General features: G+C 54.9%; 1 protein-coding gene across 1 annotated transcript; it reads left to right on the forward strand.

Moving 5' to 3' along the window:
* The first annotated feature begins 5871 nt into the window (after nucleotides 1-5871).
* ORAI2 (ORAI calcium release-activated calcium modulator 2) lies at nucleotides 5872-16886 on the forward strand. Its single transcript, XM_081257795.1, has 3 exons — nucleotides 5872-5994; nucleotides 9263-9500; nucleotides 13521-16886. Exons 2-3 carry the CDS (start codon nucleotides 9276-9278, stop codon nucleotides 14058-14060), a joined length of 765 nt encoding a protein of 254 aa, XP_081113921.1. The 5' UTR covers nucleotides 5872-5994; nucleotides 9263-9275; the 3' UTR covers nucleotides 14061-16886.
* The last annotated feature ends 101 nt before the right edge of the window (nucleotides 16887-16987 follow it).

Here is a 16987-nt window from a genome sequence, read left to right on the forward strand (position 1 = left end):
GGCTTTAGTCTCCTAGACTTTCCCTGAGTTCCAAAGAGCAGATTCAAGCGGTTACTAATTAGGGAAGGGAGGGAACACAGAAACAAAGGAAAGAGCAGGCCCCAAAAGTCTTAAAGAAAACAGCAGGGTCTGAGCGGGAATTGAAAGTCTTAACCAGTCACATAGGCTCTAAGTAAATAATAAAACACCTCACCCATTACTTTTGCTCTCTCTGAGAAAGAAATTAAGGGATCACAAGACCACGATTTACTAGTTTGCTTTGCAGGAACAGACAGGTTGATCACCAGTGACACATGGGGTCACAAGACGGACGTATGAGGGCCAGGAGGTTGCAACTAAAGTCTTATCAGGAAGCTGAAATCACAAAGACCCTCTTTACCTTTTTTTTTTTTTTTTTCCCGCCTTTAAAAACCTTGTGCCTCAGCCAGCCAGCAAGATGGATCTGAGACAAGCCTAGGTCTCTCATCTGCCAGGTTGGCACCTCCTGGACTAATTAAACTTCCTCTGCTCCAAACTCTGACGTTTCCGTTTGTTTGGGCCTCACTACGTGTCAGGCACAACAACTTGAATTTGACAACACCCCACTCCCCAACTTTGTTCTCCACAAAGCAGCCAGGGTGATCTTTTAAAAGCAGAAACCAGGAACTTCCCTGGCAGTCTAGTGGTTAAGACTTCCAATGCAGGGGACACGGGTTCAATCCCTGGTCGGGGAACTAAGATCCCACATGCTTTGTGGCGTGGCCAAAAAAGAAAATAAAAAAAAAAGCAAACCAGATCTTGCCGTCCCTCTGGGTTACTTCCCCAAGGGCTTCCCTCACACTTACAATAGGAGCTGAAGGCCTTCAATCCAGCCCCTGCCTGCTTCCCTCTCGTGCCGGGTCCCCTCCCTCCCTCTTGCTCCCCATGGCCCCACCCCGGGAAGCAGTTCCTGCCTCAGGAACACTGGCTCTGCCTCTTCCTCCCCCGTGGGGCTCAGCTTTCCACCCACCCCGTTTCATTTCTTCCACGGCCCCATCACTCGTTCCCCCGCCCGGGTCCCGCCATACTAGCAGACCGCACACCCCCAGACTCAGCTGAGCTCGTGACAGTGAGGACCTGCTACTTCCGCTCCTTTCTGACCCCTAGCGCCATCACAGTGCTTGGGACGTAATAGGTGCTCAATAAATGTCACTGAGCAAATCTCAGTGACTAGGAGCAAGCCGGTAAGTCGTTCCCACCTGAAAAACTGCTCCTACGGCAGGAAGGACCTACGAGTAGACACAGTTAGTCACCTTCTCTGCCTTGATGCCCGCAGTGTAGCAGCAGGGGAGGAGCCTACCTAAAAAATCCAGACCCCGGGGACTTCCCTGGTGGACCAGTGGGTAAGACTCCGCGATCCCAATGCAGGGGGCTGGGGTTAGGTCCCTGGATGGGGAACTAGATCCCACATGCCACAACTAAAGGTCCCGCGTGCTGCAACGAAGATCCTGGTGCAACTCAAGACCCAGGGTGCCAAATAAATAAATAAATAAATATTTTTTAAAAATCCAGACCCCAGACATGCCCCCGAGACTGATTCATTACAGTTCAGGCCCTAATTAGGCATTTTAAGCAGGTACCTCAGGGGATTCCACTATGGATCCCCTCCCACTCCATACCTTGAGAAACACTGGTTTGGAACATAAAAAGTACCATCACTATTTTGAATTCTCTGTTTTCAACATTTATCTTTTGAGGAAAAAAATAAATTGTGTTAGAGGAGTGACGTTCTATTGACTTTTGGAAATAGGAATGTAATTAAACCTGGTTTCCAGGCTGCGTGGAAGCAGAGCTGTGTGGGAACCACTTCTTTTGGCATCATCACTGGAAATAGGTATGTTTTCTTCTCCTCCCCTTTTGGAAGTTTATGTTTACTGTTTGGCATACTTGACTAAAGTGAGCTACAGTAACTATATATTAACCTAGCTCAGTAAGGAGAACACTCTTAGAAATTAACCTGGGGCAAGTCCTCAGGCAGTTTTCTTATGCCCTAGAATGTAGTAAACGTTTACTGAGCAGAACTAAGGGCTAAATCCAAAGGGTTCCTAAGTGCACTTTGCTTGGCAACACAGTCCTCACCTTCAAGGAGCTCCAGATCCGGTCAGGGACACAGACGAGACAAAGGTCAGTGCCGTGCTGCACAGGGTGCTGCGTGGGCATGGGACCCAGGACTTCTGGACAAGGGGAGGGTAGCTCAGTAACGCAGACCTGGGATGACAACGGCCTGAGTTAGAATAGAGACCAGGTGGCGCAGTGATTAAGAATTCGCCTGCCAATGCAGGGGACGTGGGTTCGAGCCCTGGTCCGGGAAGATCCCACATGCCGCAGAGCAACTTAAGCCTGTGTGCTACACCTACTGAGCCTGCGCTCTAGAGCCTGTGAGCCACAACTACTGAGCCCACGTGTCACAACTACTGAAGCCCGTGCGCATAGAGCCTGTGCTCTGCAGCAAGAGAAGCCACCGCAATGAAAAGCCCGCACACCACAATGAACAAAAGCCCCCGCTGGCCGCAACTAGAGAAAGCCCGCGCTCAGCAACGAAGAGCCAACACAGCCAAAAATAAATAAATAAATTTATTAAAAAAAAAAAAAGAATAGAGACGGGGGGACGGGGGGAGGAAGAAGTGTGTGGAGGAGGGGGACGCAGGGGCAGGAGGGGGACGCAGGGGTGGGAGGGGGTATTTCAGAGACATGTAGGTAGGAGAATTCACAGGACTTGGGGAGGAGGGAAGTCAGGACTGACACCAGATCTACAGAGTCACCAGCTGGGCGGGTGGTGGAACTCGCCCTGGGACAGGTGACCAGGAGGTGGGGCAGGTGTGTGAGGGAAAGATGAGGAATTCAGCTGAGGGCCTGGTGAAGCTCGCGGGCCTTGGATCACACCCTGCCAGGCTGGGAAGAGACCCGGGTTGTAGGTGATGATCTGGGAGCTCTCAGGCAAAACGGGAGTGGGTGAGACCACTCAGATAGAAATGTGGAGAGAGGGACCCAGACAGGACCCCGAGAAACAGCCGTATCTAGTGGACAGATGGCAGAGGAGAGGTCTGCACTGGGGAATGTCCCGTGGCCTCACCAGAGAAGGAAGGAGTGTTTCCAGATGGAAGGAGGGGAACCCGGTGACAGACAGGGCAGTGGCTGAGACATCTGGACTTAGCAGCGCAAAGGGCAGCAGACTGCAGATGGCTGAGGAGGAAACAAAGGAAGTGATGACAGCTCTCTGAGAAGTGGGGAGAGGTGTCAGTAGGAGAAGCTGAAAGGAAGCTGAGAGGGAGAAAAATAGGTGTCCGAGTCAGGGGAGTGATGGGGGACTGAGTGAGGAAGAAGCGTCAGAAAGTGGGATATTTGAATTTAAGTGTTCACGCTGGGAATTCCCCGGCGGTCCAGTGATTAGGACTCAGAGTTTTCAATGCCGGGGCCTGGGTTCGATCCATGGTCGGGGGAGTTTACAGAAGGTGATGATAATAAGGGCTAGGCCATAGGAGCAAATGGCCAAGGGGACAGAACTGCCGTGTCAGGGGACTGGATACATTGTCCATACCAGGTGTGAGGCCATCCTGGGGGAGAGAGGAAAACAGCAAGGACCACGGCATTCACTGAACAAGGGGGCACGCGTGGATGAGGCAACTAGAAGGTGGCTGACCCCTGGGATATGCCTCCCAGAGTTGGTCTTTTTCAAATGTGGGACAGCCGAGGCCTCGGGAGAGGAAGCGACTTGCCGAGAATGACAGCACAAACTGGAGCCCAGACATGCCGGCTGAGGGGCTGGTACCGTGGACCTGTACCTGAACCTCCTCGCCTCTGTGTAGCCCCTACTCAACTGCCTGGGCGCCTGAGGGGGGCTTGCAACTACTGTAATGTGATCATTAAATCTCTCTCCTTTCAGCACAGTCACCACCCTTAATCTTCCAGGGTGGGGAAAGCCATTTTCTGGGTTTGGTTAGGAAACGAGCTCTGAAAAGCCCTGGTAACTGCGACTTACCTTCTGCTTCTGCCCAGACATGCTGGATAAATGTGCTCGGGGGTAGGGGCATGGCTAACTGGCCTAGGAAGCTTTCTAAAGGATGTGCAGTCAGGGTTCAAGGGTGAGAATGCAAGCGAATGACTGCTGCTGAAAGAATGTTCATCTATGAGGCAACTACTGCCGTTTACAAAGTGTTCAAGTGTTTTCTTCCTGTTTTCCAGTCCACTTTTCCAGCTGCTTGAGGTGTGGAAGCCACACTATGCTTTTTGAGGACTTTGCTCCCTGAAATCCAGTGATATCCTTCCTGTAGCCATGGGAGCGGGGCGGTATTCAGACCCTGGGATTTTCCTCCGCCCTTTGTTAGGGCACTAACCAGGGGGAAACTGGCTTAGTCTGCTCTTAAGTGTCCTCCTGGATTAAAAGGTATCATCCTGGGCTTCCCTGGTGGCGCAGTGGTTGAGAGTCCGCCTGCCGATGCAGGGGACAAGGGTTCATGCCCCGGTCCGGGAAGATCCCACATGCCGCGGAGCGGCTGGGTCTGTGAGCCATGGCCGCTGAGCCTGCGCGTCCGGAGCCTGTGCTCCGCAACGGGAGAGGCCACAACAGTGAGAGGCCCGCGTACCGCAAAAAAAAAAAAAAAAAAAAGGTATCATCCTGGCTCTCAGCACTGGCCCCTAAAATGCATCTTGCAGTATAAATGGATTTGCCCTGGCATCTGCTAACGTTTACTCTTCCAATTGTCAGAAAACTTGGACTGGTTGACACGAGTGGAATTTTTCTCTCTCTTTTTTCTTTCGTTTGGATAAATGTGTCACGGTCCAATGTTGTTGTGACAGATGGAAAAATCCTATGTAGGCCACGCAGGAAGTACTCTGAGGGCCCGTGTGGCACGATGGGTTGATAGGAACCCATCTCTCCTCTTAGTGAATATTCACGTGTACTACCCTGAAAGATCGTTCCTGTTTGAAGGTCTCGGTTGTAAAACCGGAGAGTTCACCATTCCCACGGAGAGGTTCCCTGCAGTCTCGGACAGAAGGAGCCAGAGGCACCGCAGAAACACTTTCTCCCCCAGCGCTCTGCCCACTGAGAACAGCTCTCGGCGCGCCAAGCATGCTGCACCCGGGTTAGGACCCGGCAGGTCTTGCTGGGCCTTTGGGTGAGGGTGCAGTCTGGGCGACCAGCTCCGGGGCGCGCTCTGCCTGGTGCCACCGTCCGCCCGACAAACTCGGGCGTCGCCGCCCACATCTCCCGGAACAGAGCCTCCCTTACACCCTTTCTCCCCACGCCCCCCGCCCCCCGCCGCACCCCCGCACACCCTGCAGTCTGATAACGGGATCCCACCCCACCACCGGGTCAGTGACCGGTCCCGGACGTTCTCTGGGGCTCACCCTGGAACCCCGTGCTCCCACTCGGCACTCAGACCCCCACACCTCGGGCCAAGCAGGGCTCAGCCTGACCTGGACTTGCTGGCCAGACCCAGGGGGCAGAGAAAGCGCAGCCTCCCCGTTCTGTCGCCAGGGCGCTCGGGCGGCCGGCGGGGCGGGAGAGCGAGGGATGCCCAGGCTTCCGGCTCTCCTCGCCGCCGCGGCGCGGATCCCTGCTCACTACTACCCGCGGTGCGCCCAGGAGACATGAGCAACCTTTCGCGGGTTTTTGGCGCCCTGGCGGGAGCAGTATCCACACAGCTGGGACCCCCGGGGCCCCTCCGGGAGGGGCCTCGAGCCCCGCCCCTGCCAGCCCGCAGTGTCACGTGGCCCACAGCGCCCCCGCGGGCCGGTCACGTGACGGCAGCGCACTGTTGCCGGGGCAGCGGCTGCGGCGGGCCGGCGGGGGGGCGGGGCAGCTGGCGGGGGCGGGGCCGGGGGACCCCGAGGGACGGGCGGAAGGAGGGTGGGGGCCGCGCTCGGCGCCCCGGCCGGGCCACAGGGCCACTGGGCCACAGGGCCACACGGCCACGCCAGCGCCGCCTGCCGCGAGCCCGAGCCGGAGCCGGGCTGGGCGGGCAGAGCAGCTCGGTGAGTGCTCGCCGCGGGGGGTCTGGCGGGGGACTGGAATTGCACCCGGAGACTCGACGGGGGAGGGGACCGGCTTCCTCCTGGGCAGGCCTGGGACGCGACGTCTGCGGGGTTGGGAGGCGGCCAGGTGACCCCAACCCCGCGGGCTCCCCGGGCAGGGTGCGGCGCCGAGAGGACTCAGGTCGCGGGTGCGGGCTGAATGCGGGTCCTGCGGCTGCTGGGGCTTCCTGAGGGGAAGGGACAGGGATGCAGGCGGACTCCTCTAGGAGACCCAGGGGAGCAGGAGGGGCTGGGCCCCCGCCCTGCACGGGTGTGACAAAAAGAGAGTCAGAAACAGGCGTTTCTGCGTGGCACTCGCCATTGCTCGTGCCCCAGATGTTTAAAGGAAGTTAAGACAGGCAAACCCCAAAACCTACCGCCCGGAAATGTTTCCAACAGCCCTGCCAAGGAGAATAGCTAATCTTTAGAGAGAGCATCACTGTTACGCTACAAGACCTCTTTTCTCTGACTGCCCCTTATATGAAAACAAAACCAAAAAACCCACAAGGTTCAGCCAGGAGAGCATCCTTTGGAGCCTCTGCTACCTGACAGAAACGCAGGGCTCCATCTTGACCCACCCCACCCCCTGCCTGAGCCCAGCCCTGGAGTGTGAGGACCAGACTCTGCCCCTGGAGTGGGGGAGGCAGGGGGAGGAGGCCTGGCCCAGGGTAGGACGCTGGGGCTGGGAGGGTGAGGATGCATCTGAATCCAGTCTGGGCTGCTCCCTCTACAGGAAGTGGCTTCTCTGTCTTCAGGACCCACAGGCCTGCCTCAAGACCCAGGCTCCAAGCAGACAGACAGCCCTTCCTTCCCAAACCCTGCCACTCGAAGGACATCTGCAGGGCTGAGGCTGGCCTGCCTATTGCCCAGAGGCCACCATGGCCCAGAGGCCACCGTCAGACCTCACTGCCCATGAAGCTCTCCACTTTCCAATTTGAGCTCAGCTCTCGTTCATTGATGGTCCCTGTGCTTCCCTCTTCTTCACCCCATACATCCCTCTGGAGGCCACCAGGCCCTCCTGCCCCTCCCAGTCGGCCAAGCATTTGAGCACACAGACCAGACTGAGGCTGCATTGTTCCCTGACCAGCTCCGTCCAAGCCCCTGCATCCGGGCACCGCCAGAGCAAGTCCAGCACAGTCATACTTTCCAGGCTCCTTGTACTCCCTGCATCCTGCCTTCCACCCCCGTTTCCCTGACCCCCTCTGCAGCTAGCTTTTCTGCCCTGCCTCTCAGAAGCTCCCCTGTGGGCAGCGTCTTGTCTTTGAGGGAGGGTCCCTCTTTGCCAATGCTACCTTCACTACCTATGTCCTTGTCCCTATCCTGGGTCAAGAGTAGAGGCAGCCAGCCCCTCCTGCACTCCCTCAGCCCTCACACCCCCTCCACTAAAGCAGCATTTAATTCACTGGATGAGATTCCCCCCGCCCTTATCTCACTCCCCCCCTGGACATCCTCACCTTTCATCTTTGATCCTTAAGTACCAAATGCAGTCTTACCTTCGGGCTCAGGAAGCATTTATTGGATGCAGGATGGAGAGATGGATCCTCTGAGGGGGCAAAGCTTGTGCCTTTCACCCCACCACACACTGGACAGTGTCTTCATCATAACTGTGGGCTCACTTCTGATACATAGGGGGAGAAAAAGAGAAAAAAATGTATTTCCAAATGACGCCATTCTCAATTATTTGGAGCCAGCCAACGGATTGGTTAGTGAACAACGTTTCTCTGAATTCTCCCCAAGGGAAGGGACATTCCTGTGATTGAAGTGCTTGCAAGCGGTGCTGCTGGCTGCAGATATGGATGGGGTGGGGGGGTGGGGGTGACCAAGGTTCCCAAGTCGGCCCTTCTGTAAATGACCTAGTAATTGGCATCCCAGGCAGAAATAGAAGAGCACAGAGCTGTTTCCCGGGGCGCTATTGGCCGGTAAAAGCCGAGCCTCCGCAGCCTGGTGGAAGACAAAGAGGAAGGCACCCCAAAAGAGAGAGGCCTTACCCGCCTCTAGGACCTTCCCAGAGAATCCTTTTAGGGGTTGGCATGGACAGGTCAAGTGTGGGGCATTTCCTCAGCCGCTGACCCTGATGAACACCCCCTACTCCGCCCACCCACCCCCAGCCAGGCTCCCTGGAACCTGGGAACACTGCTCTGTTTTGTAGTAGCCTTAAGAAGGCTTTTCACGGGGCCTATGCGGGCTTGAAGGTACAAGTTAATATCTGATGCCAAGTGAGCTGTGAGGTGCCTGTGCCCTTGAAGCCTGCCCTGCAGATTAATTCGAGCTGATCCCGCGGGCTGCTGCATGGGCCGGCCCCTTGGGCCACGCAAGACCGCCAATCCCCTATCTGGATTAGTGGAGATTTGGGTTTAAATCCACAAATCTCGACAGATCAGCTCTTCTGATCTTCATCGTGTGTTACTGTCAAACCAGATGTCTACTGGGATACTCGAGGGGTCTCCAGCCTCCATTTCTCGGAACAAAAACAAAAAAACCCCACAAAAAACCGTGCTCACGTCAATTGGCCAATTCAGTTTTTCATTTTGCTAAAGGTTTCCATTGCAGCCTGGATGTGGCCTTAGTTATACAAACCAGGTATTTTCAGGGCGAACTGTGCTGATTAAAATCTAAGTTGGATTTGAGAAGTTAGCGGCTGCTTGGAAATGTTGATTTCATGGTTGGCACCTGGCCACTGGAAAGCAGTTTTGGTTCCACTCTCTTGTCTAAGAGCCCGGTAGGGTGGGGATATCCCTAGGTGAAGGTGAGCAGGTTGGAAAGGTCAGGTGTCACGCTCACATGGCAGGGTCAAATCCAGAAGTTTAGGTCCTAAAAGCTTCCTAAATATTACAGCTCCCTACTCCCTGAAGATAGGTGCACCTCTGAGGAGTCCTTAGGTGCTTTTGGCCAACCTTGGAATTCCATTCTCCCAAGAGCCACACTCAGTTGGAGCCTTTCTGAGCTCGGGGTGGGAGGCCAGATTCCTGCTTTGTGGAGGAACACTGGATGCTGTGATGGTTCCTGGAGATGCACCCCTGCCCCTCCTTTCCTGCAGGTGGTCCCCACATTCCTGTGTGAGGACTGCTTCAGAGGCCAGGGCTCCATACTTCTGCACCCCTGGATCCCACGGCCCTGGCACAGGGTGTATACAGTGGGCCCCCAGGGGAGGTTAAAGGGACTTGGATTCTGGCTTTTCCAGGCCCCGGGAACCCTCTGGGATGCCTGAGTGTGTCTCTGCCGCCCACAGCCTGGCTCCCACCATGAGCGCCGAGCTCAACGTACCTGTGGACCCCTCCACTCCCGCCTGCTCGGAGCCCGGCCACAAGGGCATGGATTACCGGGACTGGGTCCGCCGCAGCTACCTGGAACTGGTCACCTCCAACCACCACTCTGTGCAGGCCCTCTCCTGGAGGAAGCTCTACCTGAGCAGGGCCAAGCTGAAGGCCTCCAGCCGGACGTCCGCCCTCCTCTCGGGCTTTGCCATGGTGAGTGGAAACACATGGTGGGAAACACAGCCTGTGAAGTGGGCTTTTGCTAATTGAAATCCTGTGATGCTTCAGGGAGCAAAGCACTCCCTCCGGGCCCTGCTGACAGCCAGGATGGACCATTAGCAAGTCTCTGCCCAGGTCCCACCTCCTCCAAGGGGACTGCTCTGGCAACTGGGGGGGTGGCCTGGGGTATCCAGGGGAGTCCCCAAGCCCCAGAGCCCCCAGAAAGCCCACTCTCACATTCACATACCGTATTTACTTGGCAGGGAAGTTAGTGGGGTAACTAAAATAGCTTCAGGGTACAAGGTTTCCTGGGGAAAAGTCCCCACATCTGCACATCTCAGGCACCACCCAAGAGTTTGGGAATTTGAGCAGAAACTGTGGCATGGGTTGCGTTTGCTTAGTTTAGCCCAGCTGGGGACGCAGATGCTCCCTGAATGTGGTCTCTGGGGTGACAAAGCAGAGCCTCTGGCCTGACACCCGGCTGCCCGGCTGTGCTTTCCTTCTGAGTCATCCCCCAGGACAAGAGTCTGTCTGGGGAAAAACCACGGGCCCTGAAAAAGGGCCACATCCCCTGTTGACTTCAAAGCCTGCAGACCTTCATCCCTTCAGGGGATTGTCCCAGAGAGGGGGGATGTCAGGATTCCGGATTCCCAGCGAGAACTGCGGCCGCCCCTCCTTTTCTTTCTCTGTTGTCTGCTCAGAGGTCCTATTGGGCTGGAAGCCTTTTTTTTTTTTTAATGTAAAAACAATTGTTTTTCCATATCCCAGAGCCTCAGCTGTCCAATGGATACGCAGAAAATAAAAAGCTGTCCGAGCGAGCCAGTGCGGCCACTCCCATGACAAGGGCCTACCCGTCATCGGCACTGGTCACCCGTGGAAAAATGAGACCTCATGTAGTCGGGGCGTGGCTTCATACAGGGCAGGGCAGAGGTCACCACATTTAGAGGGCAGTCAATTTGGGTTTAGGTCTGTAGTTCAGAGCAAAGGCTTATTTAGGTCTTGCATTTTATTGCTTAAAACGTAATTACAAAAGTGTACAATCATATGGGACATAACTTTGGCTCAAAATCATTTTCTTCCATCACATTAAAAGAGGAATATTTTCTCAAGCTTAACTTTAAGAAATAGCAAGAGAAGTTTAGACGTCACCATTAAAATTAGATCTTGTTTTCTACCCTCACAGTAGGATATAATGCGTAGTAATACTATGCATGTACTGCATTAAATTTTTCTGGCCTATATTTATTATTATATTTTTTAACTTTGGAAAACTAACTGAGAAGTACTGCATGATGTAATGAAGTAGGATGGTTTCCTTTCTGTGCGGGGCCTGGGTCTCGGAAATCACTTCCCGTCTGCAGCTGTCCCTTGAGACCCCAGTCTTCCAAACATTTGGACTTCCAAATTTAGGGAGGAGTCTGCTCACCCAAGTTTGAAGGCTACAAAACCCCTCATTAAAATTTGCAAACAAGCCCTGTGAATAAAGCTGTAAAGCAAAGAGTGAATTCTGGAGGAGTACTTTGAGATTTAATGGCAGAATGAGGACAGTGACCGTTGAATAATAATAATAATAATAATTCATTATTATTCATTCAATAGTATTATTCATTCAATAATAATGAATTATAATAATTCATTTCTTCAGTATTTATGGAGTATCTCCTCTGTAGCAAGTGCTTCCTTAAGCCGTTGGGGATACATTTCAGAAGCCACAGACCCCAGTAAATCAGGTAATTATTCAGACTGCAGAGCAGCCCAGGCGAAAGAAATGATGAATACAGATCGTCAGCTAGTATCATGTCCACTGTGGAAACCACAGCTGAATAAGGGCAGGGACATGGAAAAATGAACAGGCCGTTCTGTAGGTAGAGTTCCCTCTCCATATTATGTATTCCCTAATTAGAATTGCAAAGCTGTTCCTTTTTCCAGCAAGTGCTTATGCCTGACCTTAAGCTTATTTCTTCATGTTTATCCTGCCCCTAACACAGAGAACCAGTGATCCAGGACCCCTTCATAAAAATCTTTGCATAAATACACTGAAAAATGGCCTTTGGCCTTTTCTCCTGAGGTTGAACAAAACTTTCCTCATAGGCCTTTTAATCGTCTTTGTTTCTCATCTCTGCACCCTCTGGAGTTTACAACATCCTTTTTTGTTGGGCCATATCCTTTGTGGTCACAAGAGCCTACCCAGGCTAAAAGGGCACTGAGCAAGGACCACCCCTCCTCTCAGTAGTGTGGCTGCTCTCTCTTTGGAGCAATAATCACTGCTGAGTTTCTGTTCAGCTGTGGTCCACTAGGACTGGCATATCTTCTTTTTACCTACCAAACGTTCCATCTTCACTGAAGATGGAGTGAGAGGATGAGGTCCTCACTCTAAGAGGCAGTAGTTGCTAGAAGTTAGGAAATCTTTCTTGTAAATTTTTTAAAACAGGGATGGCTCTGGGAGTTCCCTGGCGGTCCAATGGTCAGTGGTTGGGACTTGGCACTTTCGCTGCCGTGGCCCCAGGGTTCCCACGGGATTGTCCCGTGACTCCTGAGCTGGGCTGGTGGCAGGTCGGGGAACTAAGATCCCACAAGACGTGCAGCATGGCCCAAAACAAAACAAACCAACAACAACAACAAAAAAGGGATGGCTCAGCTCTAGGAGACAAACAGTGTGAGTGGAAAAGCCTTCTGGCTTCTCTCTGCCTCCCTGTTCCCCCTTCCTTGACGGGTGTGGTTTCTTACCTTTGGGTGCCTGGGAGAAGGCCCTTGGTGAGCCTGGACTAAACCCTCCACTGGGGTTGGTCCACAGAGCTGGGGTGGGATGTGGGCTGCAGGGGAGTGGACTGGGTGTGACCTGGGGAAGCGTGGCAGGAGCCTGGCGCCCAGTCTGGACTTTGAAAGCCCCTTAGGGCTTGTGGTGAGCAGATCCCAGCCTAAATAGACACTCACTGCTACAGAGATAAGCTGGGGCTTCGGGTCCTTCTGTGAGCCTTTTGTTCCCTTTCATTTAAAAGTGGTTTTTATTTTTTCAAAGTTAGCACATGCGCAGTTTAAAATTAAGTACTGCAAAGGGCTTGTAACAAACTCCTGCAGCCCCGCGTTCCCATCCCTGGAGGCAGCCTCCGGCAGCCCCTCCGCCTCCACGTCTCTAATGACATTTGGGAATTGCTGTTTCTTGACTTACCCTTTTTACATATTTCCTGTTGGCCTCCTGCTCCCGTTGACTGCTGCTGCTGATTCAGCTCAGTTGTCCCAGCCCAGCCCCTTCCCAGCTTCCCCTCCTCACCGTTGTTTTCATTTATATGACCATTCCTGGCCTTTGGAGAGGTGGCTGCTCACTCCCACTTTTGGTCTCAGCTGAGAGAGGCACCCTGTGGCTTGTGTGAGGCCATCCAGTGTATGGCTCTGAGCCCAGGGACCATCAGGAGCCTCCATCATTACTTCTTTTTACCTCTTAAAAGGTCAAATTTGTTCTTTTGAGAAACATCAGTTGTTTTGCAGCTAAGCTCCACTGCAGCCTGGCTCTGATATCAACAGCAAAGTCGCATGTTCCCAGGGAAGTGTGGCCTCTGCCCTGGGCTGGAGCCCGGCACCCCAATATACCTACGTTCTTGGCATCCAGGATGCGATCACCGCCCTGCCCAGTGCTTCTCTGGCCTCTTCTGTACTTTGTAGATTTTCCCTTAATGAGATCTTCTTTCGCTAATCAGCAAAAAAAAAAAAAAAAAAAGTAAAGTTCAGGGCTTCCCTGGTGGCGCAGTGGTTGAGAGTCTGCCTGCCGATGCAAAGGACGTGGGTTCGTGCCCCTGTCTGGGAGGATCCCACATGCCGCGGAGCGGCTGAGCCCGTGAGCCATGGCCGCTGAGCCGGCGCGTCCGGAGCCTGTGCTCCACAACGGGAGAGGCCACACAGTGAGAGGTCCATGTACCGCAAAAAAAAAAAAAAAGTAAAGTTCAAAATATTTGATCAGCGAGCAGGGCGCCCTCTGCTCTGTGGGCACCCCAACCCAGCGCCCCCTCTGCCTTGCAGGTGGCCATGGTGGAGGTGCAGCTGGAGACTCAGTACCAATACCCACGGCCGCTGCTCATCGCCTTCAGTGCGTGCACCACAGTGCTGGTGGCCGTGCACCTGTTCGCGCTGCTCATCAGCACGTGCATCCTGCCCAACGTGGAGGCCGTGAGCAACATCCACAACCTCAACTCCATCAGCGAGTCTCCGCACGAGCGCATGCACCCCTACATCGAGCTGGCCTGGGGCTTCTCCACCGTGCTGGGCATCCTGCTCTTCCTGGCCGAGGTAGTACTGCTCTGCTGGATCAAGTTCCTGCCCGTGGACGCGCGCCACCAGCCCGGCCCCCAACCTGGCCCTGGGGGCCACACGGGCTGGCAGGCCGCCCTGGTGTCTACCATCATCATGGTGCCCGTGGGCCTCATCTTCGTGGTCTTCACCATCCACTTCTACCGCTCGCTGGTGCGCCACAAAACCGAGCGGCACAATCGCGAGATCGAGGAGCTACACAAGCTCAAAGTGCAGCTGGATGGGCACGAGCGCAGCCTGCAGGTGGTGTGAGCGTGCGCGCTCCTGGGCGGGGCCGATGCCTTGTCCGCGGCTGCATCCGCGTCAGCGTCCACGCCTCGCGTCGGGAGGGAACAGAACTCGCTTGCGGGATGGGGAATTTCAGACATGCAAATTGCCAACCAGAGACACTGCCAGGCGGTTCAAGACCAAAGTTCTACTCCTGTCTTCATGCTGTAAGACCTGGATCGTTTTCCTTCGTAAGATGGAAATCTTCAGTTAAACGGGAGACTGATGCTAAGAGCTCAGGGCAAAGAAAGGACGAGTCCTTGGCCCTGGGCACTTCCTGAGGCTGGAGGCCGCCGGGCTCCGAGTAGCACCGGGTGGTCACGGGTCACCTCGGAGACCTGGAGCGAGAGGCCAGCGGGGGCCGGGAGCCTGGCAGGGACCTGGAGAGTCGGGGCAGCACCATGGGTTCAGGGAAGGGATTGCCCCGTGACTCCTGAGCTGGGCTGGTGGCAGCTGGGTGGCACATCTGATGGTACCACCCTGCTATGATTAGACGAGGCACGGGCTTACAGCTTGGCCTGGTGCTTCCCTCCCTGCCCTGGAGGGAGCTGGGTGGCCTGGCTCGTGGGGTTGGGGAAGGAAGGCAGGAGCCCAGGGCACATGGCCCAGCAGGTGTGGTGGGTGCTCAGCAGGCGTCAGACTTGTCAGGCCCTGGGGGAGCCGTCCAAGGGCGGAGGCCGGTCTGTGGGCGCCCACTGGAGGTGGCTGTTAACTGAGGGGTGCTCTGAGGCACACTGGGCTCAGATTCTCTCTCCCCTGCCAGCTGGATCCCTGGCCACATTGACCCAGTGAGGCCACCAGGCTGGGGAAAGGGCCCAAAGTCCAGAGGCCTCCGTCTCTCAGCCACAGACTGTCCCCTGAGCCACCAGCTGACCCTCCGGGCTGTGGCTGCAGAAGGCAGGGGCACTCTCGCCCAGGCACCTGAGCCCGCCCGCCTCCCTGCTGCCTGTGGTCCCCAGCAGCGGGAGGGGGCAGCCGGGGGACTTCCTGTCTAGACAAGGCCGTGGCCGGGCCTGGTCTGTGGGTGGTAGCATCAGGGGCCAGCCCTGGCCAAACATGGGTCCTGCTTATAATGATGGCAGGGAAGGTGAGACCCTGTGTAGTGCTCCCCTCCTGGGCCCCTTGGCCGCAAGCACAGGCCCAGCTCACACTTCTATGCAGCCATGCACAGCACAGGTTCTGGTGTTTTTGAGGGGCGTCTGATAGACCTGAGCCCATGTTCTTGGACCGAACACATACATGCTACAGCTCAGCTTATGTGTGAGCCTGCTGCGCCCTGGGCCGCTTTTAAGAACCACATTTACCACACTGGCCAGCAGCCACCAGAGTGGTGCCTTTTCAGTCACTGGACTTCATGCTCTGACGGCTTTTCTGTCCACAGCCTGATATCTCTGTGGGGTCTGGGTTGCCTGTACCAAGAAGTGGGGGCAGGCCTGGCTGAGGTTTCTGGGACTGTGACATCCTGTTGAGAACCTGAACGTTAACACATAACTCTGAATGCTGAGAATCACCAGTGCAAATCATGGCATTTACGGGCAGCCTGGACATCGTGTCTTGCTGGGCCGGAGGAGAGCCCTAGCGCCTTCCAAAGGGCGTGTCCCTCGCATCCTCTGCAGACATCTGTCGCGACTTGCTTGCTCCCTAGCGCATGTCTCCTCTCCCAGAGCCTTGCTGAAAAAGCTCCTCTGGTGTAATGTGTTTGCTTTGCAAAAGAACGTCACCGTCACTGCAAGACGGCCACTTTGTGTCCTGGCAGGGACTAGACAGGCTGGCTCCTCCTCACTGCCGGGAGGGGACGGCAGCCCCTTCCTCTGGCCTCAGACTTTTGAGAGGGGCCTTGTTGGGCTCACTTCGGCCACCTTCCTGGGCCATTTGGTGCCCCTGCCCCATGTGCCAGACCCACAGAGTGCCGAGCTCCCCAGACTGCGGCGAGCACACTCTGGGTGTCAGCCAGGGGCCAGCTGTTACACCTGGCCCATGGGCAGAGTTTTTCTAGCCTGGCCACATCAGGGTCAGACACTAGGTGCCCAGTGACAGTGCCACATGGGTAGGAAAGATGCCACATAATCACGTTTTCGACACTGATTAGGAGAATAACGTTCTTGTAATTTCTTTTTCTTTCTTCCAGCGAGCTCTCCCAGCTCCAGCCTTTCTAGTTCCCAGAGGCATGGGGGCAAACTGAATTTCTGTGAGAACAGAGATGACTGTGGGCCTGGGGACTGATGATCAGGGGGGCACCCTCAGGACTGGAGAATTAGCTGCCATTTGGAGCTGCAGCAGGGCAGTCTGGGGAGGGGAGGGAAGCAAATTGCAGGCTAGAAATTTGGTTTCTGGAGGCTTAACCTGACTGTGAAGGGGGTTCCAAGTGCAGTGGCCTTTCTGTGGTGAGTGAGAGGCGCCACAGGCTGCCCCGGAGCCAGCGTGGGCTTGCCCTGTTTTCCTCTGAGCAGAGCCTTCCTGGTGCTCATAAAAACAAGTGCCCACAGATACGCTGAGTCCCTTTCCAAAGTGGAACACGGTCTCCGTTTAGTACCTGACTAGAAGTTTCAAAACTCAAGCGTTTCTATTTTAGACAAACTGCCAGGGCAGAATGTATTTCAGTGTCTTCTAGGAAGGTCTGTTGAGGATAAAGCTGCCTAAGCCTGAGCAGATCGAGGCTCATCTGCACTGCTCACCTGTCTTGTCCCGATTAATTCATTATGCATGACGCTGTGGAGACCACATGCGGTGTGCACACCCCCTGTCCTGTGTATGGATTTTTAAAACAGTTGACCTGGACTGAACTGAATAAATAAGTACTTAAGTTATGAATTGCTCTCTGCTCTTGGTGGAACGCCGTGGAGAGAGGTGATGCTTGGAAGCCCCTCCCTGCCAACCACTGGCCACCAGTGTTCCATATCCCACACCCCATG

This window comes from Mesoplodon bidens (assembly GCF_964165515.1).
Source record: "Mesoplodon bidens genome assembly, chromosome: 15".
Taxonomy (NCBI): domain Eukaryota; kingdom Metazoa; phylum Chordata; class Mammalia; order Artiodactyla; family Ziphiidae; genus Mesoplodon; species Mesoplodon bidens.

Coding starts and splice junctions, on each gene's coding strand:
- ORAI2 (XM_081257795.1), top strand. CDS start 9,276: ATGAGCGCCGAGCTCAACGTACCTGTGGACCCCTCCACTCCCGCCTGC. Junction 9,501..13,520: donor TCCTCTCGGGCTTTGCCATG/GTGAGTGGAAAC, acceptor TCTGCCTTGCAG/GTGGCCATGGTGGAGGTGCA.